Genomic DNA, 18735 nt, shown 5'->3' on the forward strand with positions numbered 1-18735 from the left:
TTCGAAAACTCCGTCGTTATATATACCGATGCCTCCAAATCATCAAACGGCACTGGATGCGCTTTTTTTATCCCATTGGAACGAATAGAACGCACATTTAAGTTGAACTTCTAGATCTCTATTTTTACAGCAGAAGCTCTTGCAATATATGAGGCCTTACTTTATGCAACAGAAAGTAACTCGGACCATATAGTGATATCAGATTCTTTATCAGTTTTGACCTCTATTGGGAAACCGGGATTGCCAAATACGTACAGTTGCCCTTATATTTACAAAATTAAGGATATCAAACAAAAGTTAGTAACAAGGGGCAAAAATGTACTTTTTGTTTGGATTAAAGCACATATAGGTTTGGGAAATAACGAACATGTAGACCAATTAGCAAGAGAAAGTATTATGTCTGGTAGAGAAACTTCGTATAAAATCACGGCTTGCGACTTTCTGGCTTCCTTAAAATTAAGATTATACCAAAGGTGGGATAATATATGGAAGGAATATTCCATTGTTAGCCCAAATAGATACACTTCTCTTCAAACAGATATTCCTAAAACTCCTTGGTATAAGTTTTTTAATGTACCTAGAAAATTCTAATAATATATAGGATTGTTACTGTAATAAGACTAATACCGCTGTCACTATTCTAATAATATATAATAATTTATTATTGGAAACTGTAATTATAATCTAATATACCCCTCTAAGGAATTGTCTCCACTCTGATAATATGCTGTCACCATTGTAGAAGACGTCCGTTCAATCTCCTTAGCAATGCCTCTACAATCCTTAGGGGATACTTATCCCTGCGAGCGGGGCAAGGCTTACTGGCTCCACTAGTCTGAACTGACTGGTTTCGCCCTCGCGGATTTACAAGAGGGTAGAAAAATCGGTTGGGAAGGAAGGGGATCAAGGACTTCTCGGTCTCAGGTCCTGTAAAGAGTGAGAGGCTATGGGCTTACGTTAGAAGCCGGAGCACTGCATAGCGAAATGCGTATCTCTTCTAGTCTCGACCTGTAACGGCTAGGAATAACAAAACAAATCTCGAATTTACAATGTATTAACTAGACTGTACATTACAAATATCAGTTATGACAAAAATGTTCGCTCAGGCGCGAAGGGAGACGAGAAGAAATCAGCAAGGAATTAAAGATCAGACAATTTCCGTATTATTAGATATACCTGGGGTTAGTATATAGAGATCTTAGTTACCTCTGCGTATCTAGGCTCTAGCTAGGGAATACGCCTCCAGTCTACCGGGATTTGAGATTTCGTACCTTCGAATCTCCAGTTGCCGACACTATATACGTCACACTACCCCGTCGAGTTAATTAACGCGTCCACGGTCTGTGTACCTTCCGATCTCCACACCACGGCGTGGAGCTGCTGCGTGAAAACTTCCCACTAACGCCGCTGGCCCCCTTGTTCGCCTACCAACTTCTGCTTGTTTTTATGTATCGCCAACTTCTACTTTAGATTCTTTTTGTCACGTATTCCATGTGTTAAACTGGATCACGCTATGTAAAAACTTTTTACTCAGCACAATTCTTCTCACTTGTTTAACAATTCTTACCTTGTATTAATTTCCAACAAGGTCTAAGTGTCGTAATTTTTAAACATTCAGGCTTGTGTTAGACTGGGTCAATTATTTTGTTTTTAATTTGAAATGTATACGTTAAACTGTGTCGAATTTATTCTTTATTAATTTGGAATATATAATAATTTCTTAAATAATTATTACTCTTTACTAGGCTAATTGTCCCTTAATTTTTTCTTCTTTATTTCCTTGCTGTTTACATTACAAAATATGTTACCACGATCATAAGACTGAGATTTGGGCATGCTTGTTACACCAAACATTTATTTAAACTTAAGGTTTTAGATAATGATCAATGTGAATTTTGTACAGAAGAAGGAAACCTAGATCATATATTTTTCAGTTGCCCCAGAAATACTATAATTTCATCCAGATTAATAAATAATTTACATAAACACAATATATTAGCCCCTTGGAACCTTCAGTACCTATTATCATTAGACTCGAGAGCAGTGTATGTTTTATTAGTTATGTTTTTAAAAGATAGTAAAATAACCATGTAAATAATTATACATTAGTTAATAATGTAACCTTTGTCTCTAACCCAATTGTTTAAATTCCTTTCTTACCGTGGCCTAGTGTTGTATGTTAAAAAAAATGCCTTGATGGGCCCCTAGGCGAGAAGAGAGTGACCCTGTTTACCTGTTAACTGTTTTGTATATTTATTTTAATATAAACTCAGACAACCTTTTCTACCATGTTGAGTCTGGCTGAATGACTAAAAGTCTATGCCAAAAAAAAAAAAAAACTGGTTAATACAGTGGGCTAGAGAGACGTTATGCGGAACACTAAAAAGATCCTGCTGAACTTCTGTCGTCACGCCGAATCTAGCACTCTTTCTGTCTGCGTAATTTGACATAAATTCATTAAAGCTTAGTCGCCGGTCATCTTTGATCTCATGTTGAAGGGTTCGTGCTTCTTCTGTTTCATTTGAGCCAGTATATGGTGCAATACGATTTATATGAACTACTTTTGGTTTACCTTTCGGCAACTTCTTAATTCGGTATATTACGTAATTTATTCTCTTTTTAATTTCGTACCGACCTTCCCATTGTCTTTGCAGTTTGGGAGACAAGCCTCGACGACGTTGTGGGTTATAAAGCCAAACAAGATCACCTACTTCATAGCTTTCATTCTTGCATCGAGAATCGTATTGATCTTTCATTCTGTCACTGGCTAACTGGATGTGTTGTCGGGCAAGTTCATGAATGTTGTTCATTCTTAACTTCAGGCCGTCGACCTAATCTTCGCTTGCAACATGTTCTTCGGAAGGTCTGCAGCCAAACTCTAGGTCGCAGGGCAAACGAACTTCACGACCTAACATCAGGCAGGCTGGAGTCTGGCCTGTGGTTTCATTCACGGCCGAGCGGTAGGCCATTAGGAATAAATGAATGTGCTGGTCCCAATCTCTTTGATGGTCTGATACAACTTTGGACAGGTGTTTACCCATTGTTCGGTTCATTCTCTCGACCATTCCATCTGATTGGGGATGCAGGATTGTCGTTCTGTTTTATTGACACCAATCAATTTACAAACGTTTTGGAAAAGGGTTGACTCGAAGTTTCGCCCTTGGTCGGAGTGGATCTCCAAGGGAACACCAAATCAGCTAAAGAATTCTTTAACAAGTACCTCTGCAACGGTAGCAGCTTCTTGATTTGGTATCGCATAGGCCTCAGTCCATTTCGTAAAATAATCTATGGCTACTAGGATATATTTATCTCCATCATTTGTCTCTGGAAGTGGACATGCAATGTCGATTGCTACTCTTTCCATAGAACTACCAACATTATCTCATGGGTGTCCTCTTTTTACCAACTGGACCATTACTGGTTGCACACAGTTCACATTTCCGGCACCATCTTCTTACATCATCTTTACAGTTCACCCAATAGAACCAACCGTTCTCGAACCTTTTGCAGAGTCTTCGTGATACCAAAGTGTCCTCTTAATGCACCGTCATGCAATTGACGCAGTACTTCTGACACTTCACTTTTAGGTACAATCAACTGAAGCCTAGATTCTGTATCATATCGTTCTCAAAGGTTCTATACAGAAGATCATCTTTTAGCACTAGGCAATTTCATTGGCTCCAATAACACTTGACTTCGGGATTACATACACTAATGTCTTGCCAAGAAGGTCTTTCACTTCGACGCATCCAATCCAATACTCTTTTTATACATGGATCATCTGCTTGAGCGTCTTGTAGCTGTTGAGGTTGCCATTGATCATTAATGACGGTGGTTCGTCTCACGGGGCAAAGTCGTTCTTCTAATTTATTAGTCTCAACAAGCGATTACAATTTGCACTGCATGGCCATCTCGAAAGGGCATCAGCATTTGAATGAACTCTGCCAGCCCTGTGTTCGATCTCAAAATCATATTCTTGTAATCGTTCTAACCATATTGCCATCTGGCCCTCCGGATTACGAAATTGTAGGAGCCATTTTAGAGCAGCGTGATCTGTGCGAAGAAGAAACTTTCTGCCATACAAGTATTTATGGAAATGCTCGCAAGCCTTCACCACTCCTAGCAATTCTCTCCTGGTAACGCAATAGTTTCTTTCTGGTTTCGACAAGACTTTGCTAAAGTAAGCGATGACTTTCTCCTACCCATCTTGGATTTGGGAAAGATCAGTTCCTATTGCACTGTTGCTTGCATCGGTGTCCAACACAACTTTTCCTGCCTGTCTAGGGTAGCTTAAAATCGGTGCGCTGATCAGAGCCATTTGTAAGTGTTCGAAAGCTCTTTGACACTCTTCGCTCCATGTATATTCTTTGCCTTCTTCTGTCAACTTTGTTAATGACTTGGAGATGTTGGCAAATTCTTTGATAAAACGTCGGTAATATGTCCATAGGCCAAGAAAACTTCTAATTTTGTGTTTATCTCTTGGTACTGGCCAATCCTTAATTGCTGCAAGTTTTTCAGGATCAGCTATTACATCATTACTTGCTACAATATGTCCCAAGTACTTCATTTCTCGTCGAAACAAGTGACATTTCTTTGGACTTAACTTCAAATTCGCTGCCCGCAATCGTTGAAAGACTTTTGTCAGATTATTGGCATGTTCATTGAAGGATCTTCCAAATACAATTACATCATCCAAATAGACCAGGCATGTTTTCCATGTTCTTCTTCTTCATATGCCGTCCCCATTAACGGAGGTTGGAGACCACATTTTTAAAAGCTTCTCTGTCTTTTGTAACGTGGAATAATTCGTCTAGTCATGTTTGTCCAGTCTCGAATATTTCGCAGCCATGACTTCCTCTTTCTACCCATTCCCTTTTTGCCATCGACTCTACCCTGCATGATGACCTGCAGAAGACTATATTTATTATTTCTCAGCATTTGTCCAAGGTATGCAGTCTTGCGTACTTTTATCGTTCTCAACAATTTTTTGTCTCTACCCATCCTTCTCAGCACTTCCTCATTGGTGACCCTGGCAGTCCATGGAATTCTCAACATTCTCCGGTATATCCAAAGTTCAAAGGCTTCAATCTTCTTAACTATTTGCGCTTTTAGTGTCCATGTTTCTACCCCGTACAATAGTTGCGACCATACGTAACATTCAACAAACCTCAGTCTCAGCGCAGTATTCAGATTTTTGTCACAGAACAATTGCTTGAATTTTAAGAACGCTGCCCTTGCCATTTCTATTCGTACCCGGATCTCTTTGTCTGGATCTAATTCTGTGTTGATGTAAGCTCCCAGATATTTATATTTTGTCACTCTCTCTATTTGCTGTCCATCAAGAGTTAGTTGTTCATTATTTATTGGACTCCTTGATACTATCATAAATTTGGTCTTATCTGTGTTGATGTCAAGTCCCATTTGAATGCATTCACTATTTATTGCACCTAGTAAAGTTTGTAGTTCTTCTATACTCTCACCCATAATTACCGTGTCATCTGCAAATCTCATGGTGTTTATGATTTCTACACCAATTCTTATTCTTTCTTTTCTTTCCCATAAGGCTTTTCTGAATATGACCTGTGAGTACACGTTGAAAAGCGTCGGAGACAAGACGCATTCTTGCCTAACTCCTCTCGCAATCGGTATATTATTTGTTTCTATATCGTTCACCTTTACTACTGCTTTCTGGTTCCATGTTAGACCTCTTAAAACTGTCTCCATTAATCTTTCAAATGTGGCCGGGACATTACATAAACCAAAGGGCATAACTGTGAACTGCCAAAGTCCTGATGCTATCGAGAATGCGGATTTTTCACGATCAGCTGGCTCCATGTCTACTTGCCAATATCCACTTTTCAGATCGAGTGTGGAGAACCAACGAGAACCAGAAAGTGTATCCAAAGTATCGTCTATTCTAGGCAAAGGATAACTATCTTTTTTACCATCTTGTTGTTGAACCATCTTTCTTCTTTACTAGCACTACTGGTGATGTCCATGGACTGTTTGATGATTCAATTACCCATTGTTTGTTCATATCTTAGATGATGTCTTCGGCTTCATCTCTTTTCGCAAATGAAAGTCGTCTAGATTTTTGTCTAATTGGCTGAGCAAAGCCGGTATTAATTTTATACTTTACTATGCTTGTTTTACCATTATCCTTCTTATAAATGGCAAAAACATCTTAAAATTCTATCAGCATAGACTTCACTTTTTTAGTTCGTTCATCATCAAGATCTTGGCACGTTTTAATCATCGTCTCAATAAGCTCCTTTTCTCATTAGTATTCATGCAACAAATCGAAGCCACGGGAACACACTGTCCGATCAAAGTTTTTTTGCTTAACTTAATAGCAGTTCCCTTTAAATTCATAACTCTTACAGGAACGACATCTCGAATTCTAACCAAAGCTTTTGCCGTTAGGAACTCGGAATTATTCACATCTTCTACCATCCTTAAACTTCCCTCTCGGCAGTAACCATCAGGTCTGGTCATCAAAATTTTCTCACTATTACCGGGTATTGTTACGTCACAAGTATTTATTAAGCTGATAACATCTTCTTTGTCTTCATGAAACGGCAACTCTTCACCATTGATCTCGAGAACTCCATCTTTGACATTCAATACAGCCCCAACTTTCCTTAGTAAATCCATCCCCAATATGAACTCGTCGGAGATCTCTGCAATTAATACTCTATGTTTCACTGTGTTCTGGCCAATGAATACTGACATATTAGCCTCGCCATATGTATTAATTATCTCACCAGTTGCTATTCTAAGCTTTACTGTTGCAGGCGATAATTTAAGATGGCCTCGTACAACTTTTGGACGTGCAATAGTTCTTGTTGCACCTGTATCTACCAAAAACGATCTACATATATTATTGATACGACTCTCGATGTACAAGCTATGAATTCCACCGGAGGACGTAATGTTAACAGTTACTATGAGGGCTGTGTTTCTCGAGGTCGGCAGTTGCCCCTTGGTGTCGACCCGTTCTAATTTTTCGACTGTTGTATAATTTTCTTGCAATTACGGCGAATGTGACCTACGTCACCACAATTCCAAGATCTGGGCTCGCGTCTCTTCGGCATCGTGTTACGAACTACTTTTCGTACCATTTCTTCCAGACGTTCATCGTTTGGTTCGTCGCCTTCTTCGATGGTTTTTACTCGATGGCTTCGAGAAGTTTGACTAGCTGTTTCATGTTCCAAGGCAATAGCAAGCGCTTCATCTAGAACTTTCGGTCTTGCTAGTCGTAAAGCTTTCTGTAATTCACTTTCTTTTAACCCATTGACGAAGGTATCTAGAGCAATTTCTTCCAAAATGTTGTCTGGTACTTCCGGATAAGCCAACTGCACTATACGAGCAACATCTGCTTCAAACTCTTGCAAATTTTCACTTGCTCGTTGAATTCTATTTCTTAGTTATACCTTGAAGACTTGTTGTAGATGGGCATCTTCGTAACGTTTGTCTAGTCGGGTAAACAAGGTCTGGTAACATTGTTCTTGATCCTTAGGAATCGATCTTAGGATATCTGCAGCATCACCTCGTAAAGCAGCAGTCCAGGAAACAGCTTTTTCTTGTTTTGTCCAATGATTGTATGTCGCAATAGCTTCAAATTGTCTAAGGTATATGGACCAAGAGGACTTTCCATCAGATGGTGACAATTTGAATCTCATATGATGTGTCATTTCGTCTCTAGGCGATTCTTCTTTCACTACCATATCTAAAGCTACTGTATTAACTGGTAGTAGAACTTTTGTGTTAGTTATCATGGTCTCTAACTGTTTGATCTTCTCTTCTGGGACTGGAACTGGAATGTCTCTGGGTCTTCTCCATTCTTGTTGAGAACAGTCTTCAGTCGTTCTTGGAGTATCTTCTTGGACCCGCTGCAGTCTTTATCGCGTTTTTCCAGTTGCTCACGCAACTGTTTTACTGAAAGTTGTACTAGCAGCATCTTTGGTCAGGCACACACGTACTTTTTGTAGTTGTACTCAAAATAAAACTTTATTATATATATATATATATATATATATATATATATATATATATATAGGCCGCGACGGACCTGCTTCCAAATGTTCACTCATTTGTTTTTATAATATTTTATAATAATTGCAATTTACAAGAAACTGCGTGTCTTTCAACGTTTTTTAATAACGATTTTAAAAATATTTACTGAACTAGTTTCAGGTCCCTTGCACACCCTAACATGGACTCGAAGATCATAAGTGGTTTCAGCCTTTTTTAATCATAAGTGGACTCTTGTCTGGCATATATCATTTAGAGTTTATATCTATTAGATAATTATATACAAATATACTTCAAAAATATATTTCTTAAAATATTATCCAACACAATCATTATTTTTATTTATTTGTATGATATTCATTTGTTTATATATTCGCGAACCAATGTAATTATAAGTGAAGAATACCTTATCCAACAACCTGATAGTAAATTTAAATCATTCGGTGCACTACTGACAAAAAATACATCTTAAAAATGTGTATAATCACTAGCATACGCGCGCGCCATCCGCACATTGGTGAAGGCACCATGTAGCTCACATGTATGCCATCCACACGGAACGTGTTAATGTTAAACTCTCTAACAATCTTAATCGTATCTTTGTGGACGTCATTCCGGCGATAAAAGCTCCACGGATCGTATCATTTTTGTTAGTTTCAGCATCTACAGCAGTAAAATTGCAGTCTTTTGTTAACTTTTTTAAAGATTGCATGTAAGCATTGATAGTCTCATATGTCTGTTGTCGTCAGGTGATTAGCATGTGACGGGCATGAATAGTATTTGGCTTGATGTATATTGTATCAAGAGTTTGAATGGATTAATTGTATGATTCACAATCGCCCATATAGGAAGACACTCTTGGTGAAGTATTCTTTAACAACAGTTGTAGCTCAATATTATTAGTGTCTAGGGGTGGTACAGCAGCACCATCAGCAGAAACAGCGGAAGTGACAAGCTGGGCAACAAAAAAGTTAATGAAAGTTTTTTTCAATGGTCCCATTCCTTTGCTATTGATTTCACAACTGGATCCCCGTCGAACCTCTCGGGTCTGAGATACTTCTCCATTTATGTTGATTAAATTGAAATAATGCAAAATCTATAGTATGATATGAAGTTTTAATCAATATAAAATTGTACCGGATGGTCCAATAAGCCGATCTCTCGGCTATATATCAGAAACTATTCATGTTATAACTTTAGGAGAAAAAATTCCTTAATAAAAGTGGCCAAGAGAAATCGCTGGAAATAACTTTCAAGTTTCTACGTTAACCGCTAGGGGGCGTAACCTGTGAAGAAAAATCTGAAAACCAGTTTTTTGTGAAATATGCCCAATTATACCAAGTGTTAAATAAGTAAACTAGAAAGAGGCCTAAATTCCGCACAAAGTTGTTCATATACTTTTTTTTATTTTTTCAAATAAAGGACTAAATCTACTATAAAATAATGTAATTGTCATGGGTAGAGGCCTAGAGGGTGCTTTCGAATAGAAAAAAGTAAAATTTGTTTTTCTTCAAAATGTTTAATGGAAACACCTATTTATTGTAAATTATAATGGAACTGGATTAAATTCGTAACAAAATGGCGCAAACCGCATGTTGATAGCTTTTGTCGAACCCGAGATATGAATAAAAACGCATAAATGTGTATTCATTGTACCATGGTGTAGTGTATAATCACAGTATAGACAACAACTGTTGTTATCTATACTGTGGTATAATCTTGTTTATTTTATTATGGAAGCAATTGAATTGTTAGAAATGTTGGACAATTTAGATGATAATTCTGAGGATGAAAGACGTCCGCGAATTCTAAAACGCCGAAAAAATTTATTCGAAGAATACGATAATCTCGATTTTTTTCGACGTTTTAGGATTAAAAAGCCTACAGCATTGTTGATTTTACAACAAATTGAAAATCAGCTGGAATTTCATGATGACAGGTAAATATATTTCACATATTTTTGCGTTCGAGTAATAATTATATATATATTTTTTTAGAAATGCTTCAGTATCACCCATGAACCAGTTGTTGTTGACCCTACGTTTCTTGGCTACAGGTAGTCATCAAATTGAAATGGGTGACTATCTTGGAGTGAGTCAAAGCACAGTTTAAAGAATATTGAAACGAGTACTAAGTGCAATAATAGATTTGTCTCCACATTATATCAAATTTCCAGAAAGAAATGAAGAAAGAGATAATATCAAACAATTTTATGAAATAGGTGGATTTCCCAATGTTGTGGGCACAATTGATTGTACTCATGTAAAAATACAATCTCCAGGTAAATTTTTAATTTATACATTTGTTAAATAGTTAATGTAGGATGTATGTACCAATTGCTAAAAAGTACCATAGTTGTAGAAACACTCAATAAAATTAATCTGTTGCATCCTATATATACACAAAAATATTAAATGTAACATTGCAAAGAAAAATCAAACAATATAATATACCTTTATAGTTTGAATGGAACATTTTGTTTCATTTTTTAGGAGGAAATGATGCTGAATTATTCTGTAATAGAAAAGGATATTTTTCAATTAATGTGCAAACTGTAGCAGGCCCTGATCTAAAAATAATGAATGTTGTTGCACATTGGCCCGGATCCACACATGATTCTGCTATATTTCAGAATAGTCAGATATCATTGAATTTTAAAATGGGAAGATAACCAAACTGTCTTTTGTTAAGAGATAGTGGATACCATTTAACGGTAAGAAATTAAACAAAATATTTAATTTGACTTAAGTTTATTTTTTCCAAAATTGACCTCCACTCTTAACAGTAAGAAATTAAACAAAATATTTAATTGGAATTAAAGTTTATTTTTTTCAAAATTTCCTTCCACTCTGCACTAAGTTCATCACCACCTGTAAAAAGAATAAATATTTATAAGAAATTATTTTTTCAGGATTATTTGATGACACCATTTTTAAATCCAAGAACAAATGGTCAAATAAGATATAATACAGCACATATTAGAACCAGGAATACTGTTGAAAGACAAAATGGTGTTCTAAAACAAAGATTTCCAGTTCTAGCATTAGGAATAAGGCTTAAATTGGAAACTGCCATTGAGGTAATATTAGCCTGTGCTGTGTTACATAATATTTGTATCATTGAGAAATAAGAGCAACCACCTCAGGATTTACCTAATGTTGATGAATACATAGATAATGGGCAGATACCTGAAGTAAACAATCAAAATGTATATGGAGTTGTGAGAGACGTTTTAGTGAATACTTATTTTGATTGATTTATTAAATGTATCATTACAAATAAAGTTAAATATAAAATTAGAGTGTAGTAGTTAAGCTATTTATAGTGTTTTTGTTAGTAATTTGTATAACAGTTAAATATAGTATAAATATAGTAGAGCTCACTTTTTAATTTTAAAATAAGTCATTGTTTGTTTGTTTGAGAAGTTTTAGTTAATAATTATGTTAATCTATTTGTAGCATATTAAGATTCAATTATTGTAATTTGTATAACTACAATAAAATTAGAGCTTATTTTTTTCTTTTAAATAAGTTCTTGTTTTGTTTCATTATAAGGTGTGGTATAAGAAGTTTTAGTTATTGTTTTAATCATATTGTAGTATATTAGGAGAAACAAAACTATAAAACTATTGTTATTTAGTTAAATTTTTTGTTTACATGTTTTATTCACTAAAATTTGTATAACTACAATAAACATAGCAGAGCTTACTTTTTAATTTTGAGATAAGTATTTGTTTTATTTGCAAATTTTCTTCCATGTCCTTTTTTTTCAGAACATGAATTTCCTCTGCCCTCCTATCATCTTCTTTAGTTTTTCTTATATTTTCTTCACAAAGTTCCCTTTTTTTTCTTCTGTTATTATTTTTAAGTCATTTAATGATGCAGTTCCCCCTTTAGGTCTTCTCATTGTGTATGGTGTATCCACGATAGTAGTCACCTCTTCTGATGTTGATGGCCTTTTTGCTAACACTACAACTTCTGGGACACCTTCAATCTTTTGTTCATTGTCCTCCACCATCCACTCCATATCTACAGGTGCCTCATCCTCATCTTCATTAATTTCTGTAATTATTAAAAATATTTATTGCTGTTTGGATTTACTGAAGCATTGAATTATATATTAAGTTCAATGACAATTTTTTTGTATTTCAATGAAATTTACTTGAAGAAATGATTAAATAATGGTGATAGAAATAACATGATGTTTACTGTATGAATGTTTAATTAGTACTACTGGTTTTTGGTTCTCTATCCAAGTGGCACTATTCAGGACTAGTTTGCATAAAATGTGTTTAAAATTGAACAATTGCTATATACAACAGTTTTATTGATAAACTTACTAATATTAGTATCCACTTGTTGGTCACAATCCCTAACATTTAGAATGCCTGTGGCACCCCTACCCATCATGTTAATTAGCTCCTCCAGAATGGGATCTTCCTTTATATCTGGTGGACCTCCACCTGTAGCTGACACTGATTTCTGCTTACTTCTATAAACTTTAGCCTCAGTTTTTAATTTGGCAAATACTTTTTTTAAGCTGTCCACATTCCTAGAATTTTTTTGTTTAAATATTTAACATTACAAATACAAGTCAAAGTACTTACCAGTTATTTGTACCAGTAGCATTAAAGGTACAAGTTACTTTTTGCCACGCATTGTCTTTAATTTTATTACTTGCACCATCAGTTTTTTTGACATTATTATATTAAATTTCTTTACCAATTCAACCAATTTCATCTTCTCTTCTTTGGTAAAATTGGTACTTCTGTCCCTTTTTTTATCTTCCATGATAATTATATTATTACACTAAACTAATTTATAACTAGATTTAATTCCTACAACTACTGTGAATCTATAATAATCTACAACTACTGTGATAATGACTATCCTAAAATTATAATTAAATTTTAATAATATAAAACAACAATCTACTGCTACTACACTAAACTAATTTATAACTAGATTCAATTCCTACAATTACTGTGATAATCTATAATAATAATAATAATAATCTAATAATATCATATAATAATCTACAACTACTATGATAATGACTATCCTAAAATTTTAATAATTATATAAAACAACAACAATCTACTATTGTATTAGAGGATCAACCAGAGAAATACCTAACGAACAATTTTTGAATTTTTTTATTTGCTGTTAAAAACTACAAACAATTTCTTCTTTTCCTCCAAGGAATAAGGTATTTGACCACTTTTTACCATCATTAAGTTAGGTTTTTTGTTATTCTTCTCGATTTTGTTGGCATTACGCACGAAATATATATTGTTGCCAGATTTACTACTTCCTAACAAAGTGTTTCCTAGTTAAGCGATGCTTTTGTTGGTGAATATCAATATATGTACTAGGTATTGCCTAACGTTAAGCAATACCTAGTTAGGTGATGGTTTAGGAATGTTCGGTGAATACGGCTGAAAGACATGCAACAAAATATAAACAAATAAAAAGTTATTCACAAATTTCGCATTAACAATTTCCTAAGTCGAAAAAGACCTGAAAAGTAAAAATAATCCTAATAAGTTATTTTTATAGTAAAAATGTTTCAAAGTCCCAAAACAGTGTATAAATATCAGAAAAATAATCTAAGTTATTTTTAACCTGAAAAAGAAATAAAATATTTGAAATATTTTCAAAGTCCCAAAACAGTATATAAAATCAGAAAAATAATCTAAGTTATTTTTAACCTGAAAAAGAAATAAAATATTCGAAATATTTTCAAAGTCCCTAAAAGAGAAAATAATGTTAGCAAAATACGTCATTTTGCTAACATTATTACAATAAATGCTAACAAATAAGTTATTTTCGGGCTGAAAATATTTCAGTCCCAAAAGATAAAATAAATATAAAATTATTATAATTTTTCTAAGTTAAATTAATAACCTAAGAGAAAAAATAAATGGATACAAAAATTCGGCTAAGTCCCGCTCAGGGACTTAGTAAATCTGAAAGAGAAAAACAGTTTCTACAAAAATTCTACTAAGAGACTTAGAAAAATCCTGCAATAAAACAGTATAGGTTAAGGTAAGTAAAAGTCAAGAGTTTCTAGGAACTGAATCAACCAGAAGGTCTCTTATACGCCAAGAAGGCTGGTTCTGCGGAGCCCTGTCCTGACCAGAACGGATTGTTGGCCATCGTGCACCTATATTTATACAAATTAAATTAGGTCAACGGTTTCTGGCGCTCTGCCATTGGACCTGCACGATAGCCAATGCTCAATTTTTGGATATTACCATTGGCTGCAATTATGTTGCCATTTGACCAATGGTAAATCCGCAATTGAGCAGCAGTTTCGGGCAATACAATTGGCTGCAATTAAGGTTGCGATTTGACCAATCATAAAGCCTGAATCCTGCTATTGGTGACATAATCAAGTAAACATATAATAATGTTAAATTAACTAACTTTCTTGTAAATAAGCCTATAAAACTATAATAAAAATTCAATACAGATACAAAAACACAAAATACATGTGAGCTACAAGAATGGTTCAAATTTAATTTTTAATCAGTTTCTTTTTTTATTGGAAGGAAAATATTCCTGCTTTTCCATTTTTTGCTTCTTTGTAATATCCTTAGGGGTTTCCTGAAATTCTTTCTTTACCTTACGCCTTGCTTCTTGAACATCTCTCATAAATGTGTCATGTAATTGTGTATAAGTTTCATCATCTAAGTCATGTAAGCTGTCTATGACATTTTTGAAGTTTTCATTTTGAAGATATCGTCTGGTGTTTTCCTGGATCACATTTGTCTGTTCTACCTTCCCTCTGACAAACTCATTAATTTCCTCCTGATGCCTTGATTTGATAATTGAAGTTTCTGCCAAACACCTTGCAGCATCATCTAAAATAGAGTTAGTTCCCTTGCACTCTTTTAACACTTCAGTGCTAGACTCTGCACACAAAATGGCAGAAACGATGAAAAATAAAGTGGAGGTTAAGAGAAATGAGAAGGTATATGGTCAATTTCAGGTAAAGTCATTTAGAGATCCTAATAAATTATATAATGTAAATATAACGCAAGTATGTGAAAATGAATGTAAGACATTGTATTGTAGAGTATGTAAAATTTGTATTCATCGCTACCAATGTGAGTGTGTCGAATATGTGGTGAGGAATACCTTGTGTAAACAACATAAATTGTAGTAGGCATAAAAAAATGATAGGTCTTTACCTTCCTTCTTGAATAAGAAAGCATAATTCTTGTTGTTAGCATTCCATTCCTGAACCTTTAAAGCCGTTGCTACCATATCATTTTGATCTCGTTTCTTATATGTATTATACTTCCTGGACCAATTTGAGAGATCTTTACTTGTTAATAGGGCAAGTCTTTCTAGTTTTGGTGTTTCCAATTTTCTTGAATCTTCTAAAATTCTGCTGGATGGCACCCCAGATATTAACTTCTCTACAATCATTTTTTCTTCTGCTTTTGCCAGATGCATGGTTCTTAATTCCTCTTTATGTCCAGCATGTGTTTTCCAATAACTGACTGAAACTTGTACTTGATCTCTCAGTTTGTAAATCAGCCTGGAGGGACACACTCCTTTAATTTTAATTGATCCACCAGATTTCTCTGTTCTAATTTTATAGTTGGTTGCAAAATCGCAGCGGAATGTGTGCGTAGAAATCACATTCGTTAACTGCTCCAAAGAAATCGCAGATTAGCACATCTCTAGTTTATACACATAACATATTTTTCAGTATAATTATCATGACAAAAACTTGTTCCAAAGCGATCATTAACAACTAGAAACATTGCTACCACTTCAGTAAAAGTTAACCAGCATTGAACAAATTAGAAAATAATCTTTGAATTCAATTTAATCATGGTTTACTTAATCCATGAGTTAACTATTGATTCAACAACTGGCCTTAACAAAATTGTTGTAACCGGTGTTTAATCAGGACATAAAATACTGGCCCTTAGTGCCCACAATTATGTAAACCCATACAAACAACAACCAGAATGTTCAAAAATTTACGTACAAGTTAAATTACGTTCTACGTAAAACTGATAAAAATAATAAATCAAACAAATAACAAATTAAAAATAATTAAGGCTGATGAATAAGAAAGTATGTACTTTTTGCCAAAGCTCCTACTTTCTGAACACACCTATTTCGTCACGTGTCGGTGGTCCGTCAATACAACTGTCAATATAACAAATGTCAAAACGTAAATGTGAAAATGTTCAATGTTGACAGAACTTTTATCAAAAATTAAAATATACAATTATATTAATAATTAATTATAATAGTGTGTGCTTACGTGTGATACATGATCCCTTTTTTGCCTCGGTTAAATGTTAACACCTATGTAAATATTTTCTTAGAATTTTGCAAATCAAAACATATTTTTCATATTTCTACACGTCATTACCACAATGAACCCCTTGGATAGTTTGTGGGTTCTTCAAGATTAAGGTAAATAACGGTCTATAAAAATGCAATCTAATTTAAAAACGAAGGAGATGTTTATTTTGCGAGCGCTAGAAAAAATCTTGAATGATAAAGAAATCAAAAGATCCTACCATTCCCAACTGAAAAGAGCCTGTGAAGGTGCTCTAGGTAAGACTTTTATTTTAAACTAAATTTACATGAAACTTATATAGTTCTATTTATATACTATTAATAATTTAATATACTTTATCAGCTGTTAATAATCTAAGTACTGGACATTTGCTTTCTTTCCCCCATCCTAGTTTTAGTGTATGATGAAATTATTTGTTTCAACAGCAAATAATTCATTATGCGACCAGAGAAATTTTATTTTTAATAAATTACAGAATCATGAAGAAATATTTGTAACATGTCCATAATTTAAAATTTATATACTTATTAGTTGTCTCAATTAAAATTTGTTTAAATCCAAACAATCCAAAAAACCTAAATGAACCTATAACAGAATAAAACTAATTATTTATTGAATATTATAATCTTAGGTCTTATGTACATCAGTTAATATTTTTTAAAATCAAAAACAAGAAATATGAATTTGATAGCTGAATATTGGCTGAACCTATTTTTTAAGAACTTCTCTTACATGGCCAATTTTTTAATTATGGACCATTTTTCTGTGGTATATTTGTTACTTCTTCATGCAGAATATAATCATTACAGATGAAACTGACAAACTTAAACTTACATTTGAACTTTATAAAAACAAAGCAAATATGTAGTAGTTCCCAAAACTAGCCATATCACTACACTCATCCGTAAACAATACTTTTTTTTTCAATCGTCTGCTGTCCCATTGATGTGCTCACGGGCAAAATTGAGTCTTTGTCTTTTGTGAGCTGGGGAAAGTAAGGGCCCCGTTTCTGGACTGCAAGCTGTCAAACCTTGCTCCCTTAATCTTCACCGAATAGTAGAAAAGCTGATTGCTGGTCCTTGAGCTTACTGTAAATGGCCTTGAACTATTCTAGCGGTTTGGGTCCGATTCTGTAATGCAGCAAGAATGACGACGCTGTCTTCCCTAGTGGTTGTTTTCCTTTTTGGACCCGTACCAGGTCCTCGTTGGTGTCACAATAAATCGTTGCTGGGTCCTTTGTAAAGTTGAACAACTAACTTTCAATTGTCTTGCAACTTGTCTTTGACTTATTCCACTTCCCAGTAACATTATAATTTCAATCGATTTTTGAAAATTCTCTATCGTTAATAACTCAAGACTACTTCACACTAAGTTTGCTAATGTAATACTGAGATGCGTTTAAAACTCATTAGAACCAACATTGTAAACAACTTTTTCTCAAAATTGTTTTGTTTTATAGGTTCTATGAATATCCTCAATCCAGATAGTGTCGGTTTGCATTCGCAACAACCCATTTAACTTAAATAACCCAAGACACATTAAAAAGAAAATAATATTAATTCAATAAACAAAAAAATAAAAACTTAATTTTGTAGCAATAAACAATCATTTTGAAAATATTTTAAATATTTGGGGTGGCTCGTTTTCTATGACGTGGAATGTAGAAAAAAAATATATAATACAAACACTAATATAATTATTTTGACACATTAAAAATTTTGCTGCATATACTGTTGCCTTAAATAGAAAACCTCGTATCACAAAAGCCAAACTTTACAGGACAGAGTAAAAACTGAAATAGCTTAATAAAATTTCTTGAAACATTTACAATAAAAATACTACAATTTTATGTGTAAATTGTCATTACCAGTGAAATACAAGGTAATCCATTTTAGTCCATTTATATTTACATGGTTTTCCTGCCCTTGCAGAATATATTATGTGGTTTCCTTACCCTTGTTATTTCATATGCAAGGTTTTCTTTAACCCTCCGGTGGCCACGCAGCGGCACTCCGTGCCGCAATTTTAATATTTTAATAATTTTTACCAATATTCTTTCGTATACGCTACTGTCTATTTAGATATGTGAACGTGACTAAATTTAAAATATTACCTGCTGATGTTGCATTTCCTAAAGTGTTGTATTAGTTTAATATTGACCATTGAAGTGGAAGTTGTTCTATTGCGGCATTCCGTACCGCAGCGTAGCTTGTCATGTAAGTAAAATTTGTTCATACAGTTTTTTAGCACTTAAATTAATTGATGTACTTTTTGTCATTTTAGGAATGCAAAAAGGCCAATTAAGTATTTGACAGAGATTGAGTTGCAAGAGATTGCAGAAAATTTGTCTGATTTTGACGAAGATATTGT

General features: G+C 34.2%; 2 protein-coding genes and 1 long non-coding RNA gene across 7 annotated transcripts in view; 2 read left to right on the top strand and 1 right to left on the bottom strand.

Moving 5' to 3' along the window:
• The first annotated feature begins 9714 nt into the window (after nucleotides 1–9714).
• On the top strand, nucleotides 9715–11735 carry LOC140450091 (uncharacterized). Its single transcript, XR_011951956.1, has 4 exons — nucleotides 9715–9973; nucleotides 10032–10315; nucleotides 10527–10747; nucleotides 10946–11735. It is a non-coding gene; the product is annotated as an uncharacterized lncRNA (long non-coding RNA).
• LOC140450090 (uncharacterized) lies at nucleotides 10768–15759 on the bottom strand. 3 transcript variants are annotated; one of them, XM_072543514.1, is made up of 4 exons: nucleotides 15230–15759; nucleotides 12641–14899; nucleotides 12374–12585; nucleotides 11835–12095 (listed from the first exon to the last, which is right to left on the bottom strand). In XM_072543514.1, exons 1-2 carry the CDS (start codon nucleotides 15495–15497, stop codon nucleotides 14565–14567), a joined length of 603 nt encoding a protein of 200 aa, XP_072399615.1. In that variant the 5' UTR covers nucleotides 15498–15759; the 3' UTR covers nucleotides 11835–12095; nucleotides 12374–12585; nucleotides 12641–14564. The 3 variants fall into 3 exon arrangements, 2 of the variants coding, with proteins under 2 accessions (XP_072399615.1, XP_072399614.1); XR_011951955.1 differs by adding an exon at nucleotides 10768–10904 and having other exon boundaries at nucleotides 11743–12095; nucleotides 12374–15752; XM_072543513.1 differs by having other exon boundaries at nucleotides 12374–14899.
• Nucleotides 15760–16196: 437 nt separating this feature from the next.
• The window catches only part of Sec71 (ADP ribosylation factor guanine nucleotide exchange factor Sec71), a 174557-nt gene continuing 172018 nt past the window's right edge, over nucleotides 16197–18735 (top strand). For 2 of the 3 annotated variants that reach the window (XM_072543516.1, XM_072543517.1), the window contains exon 1: nucleotides 16198–16622. In XM_072543516.1, the coding sequence (XP_072399617.1) occupies nucleotides 16499–16622 (124 nt within the window). In that variant the 5' untranslated portion in view covers nucleotides 16198–16498. Of the gene's footprint in view, nucleotides 16623–18735 lie in introns of all 3 variants that reach the window. The other variant, XM_072543518.1, reaches the window with a different exon arrangement.

The sequence above is a fragment of the Diabrotica undecimpunctata genome, chromosome 9 (genome assembly GCF_040954645.1).
Source record: "Diabrotica undecimpunctata isolate CICGRU chromosome 9, icDiaUnde3, whole genome shotgun sequence".
Taxonomy (NCBI): domain Eukaryota; kingdom Metazoa; phylum Arthropoda; class Insecta; order Coleoptera; family Chrysomelidae; genus Diabrotica; species Diabrotica undecimpunctata.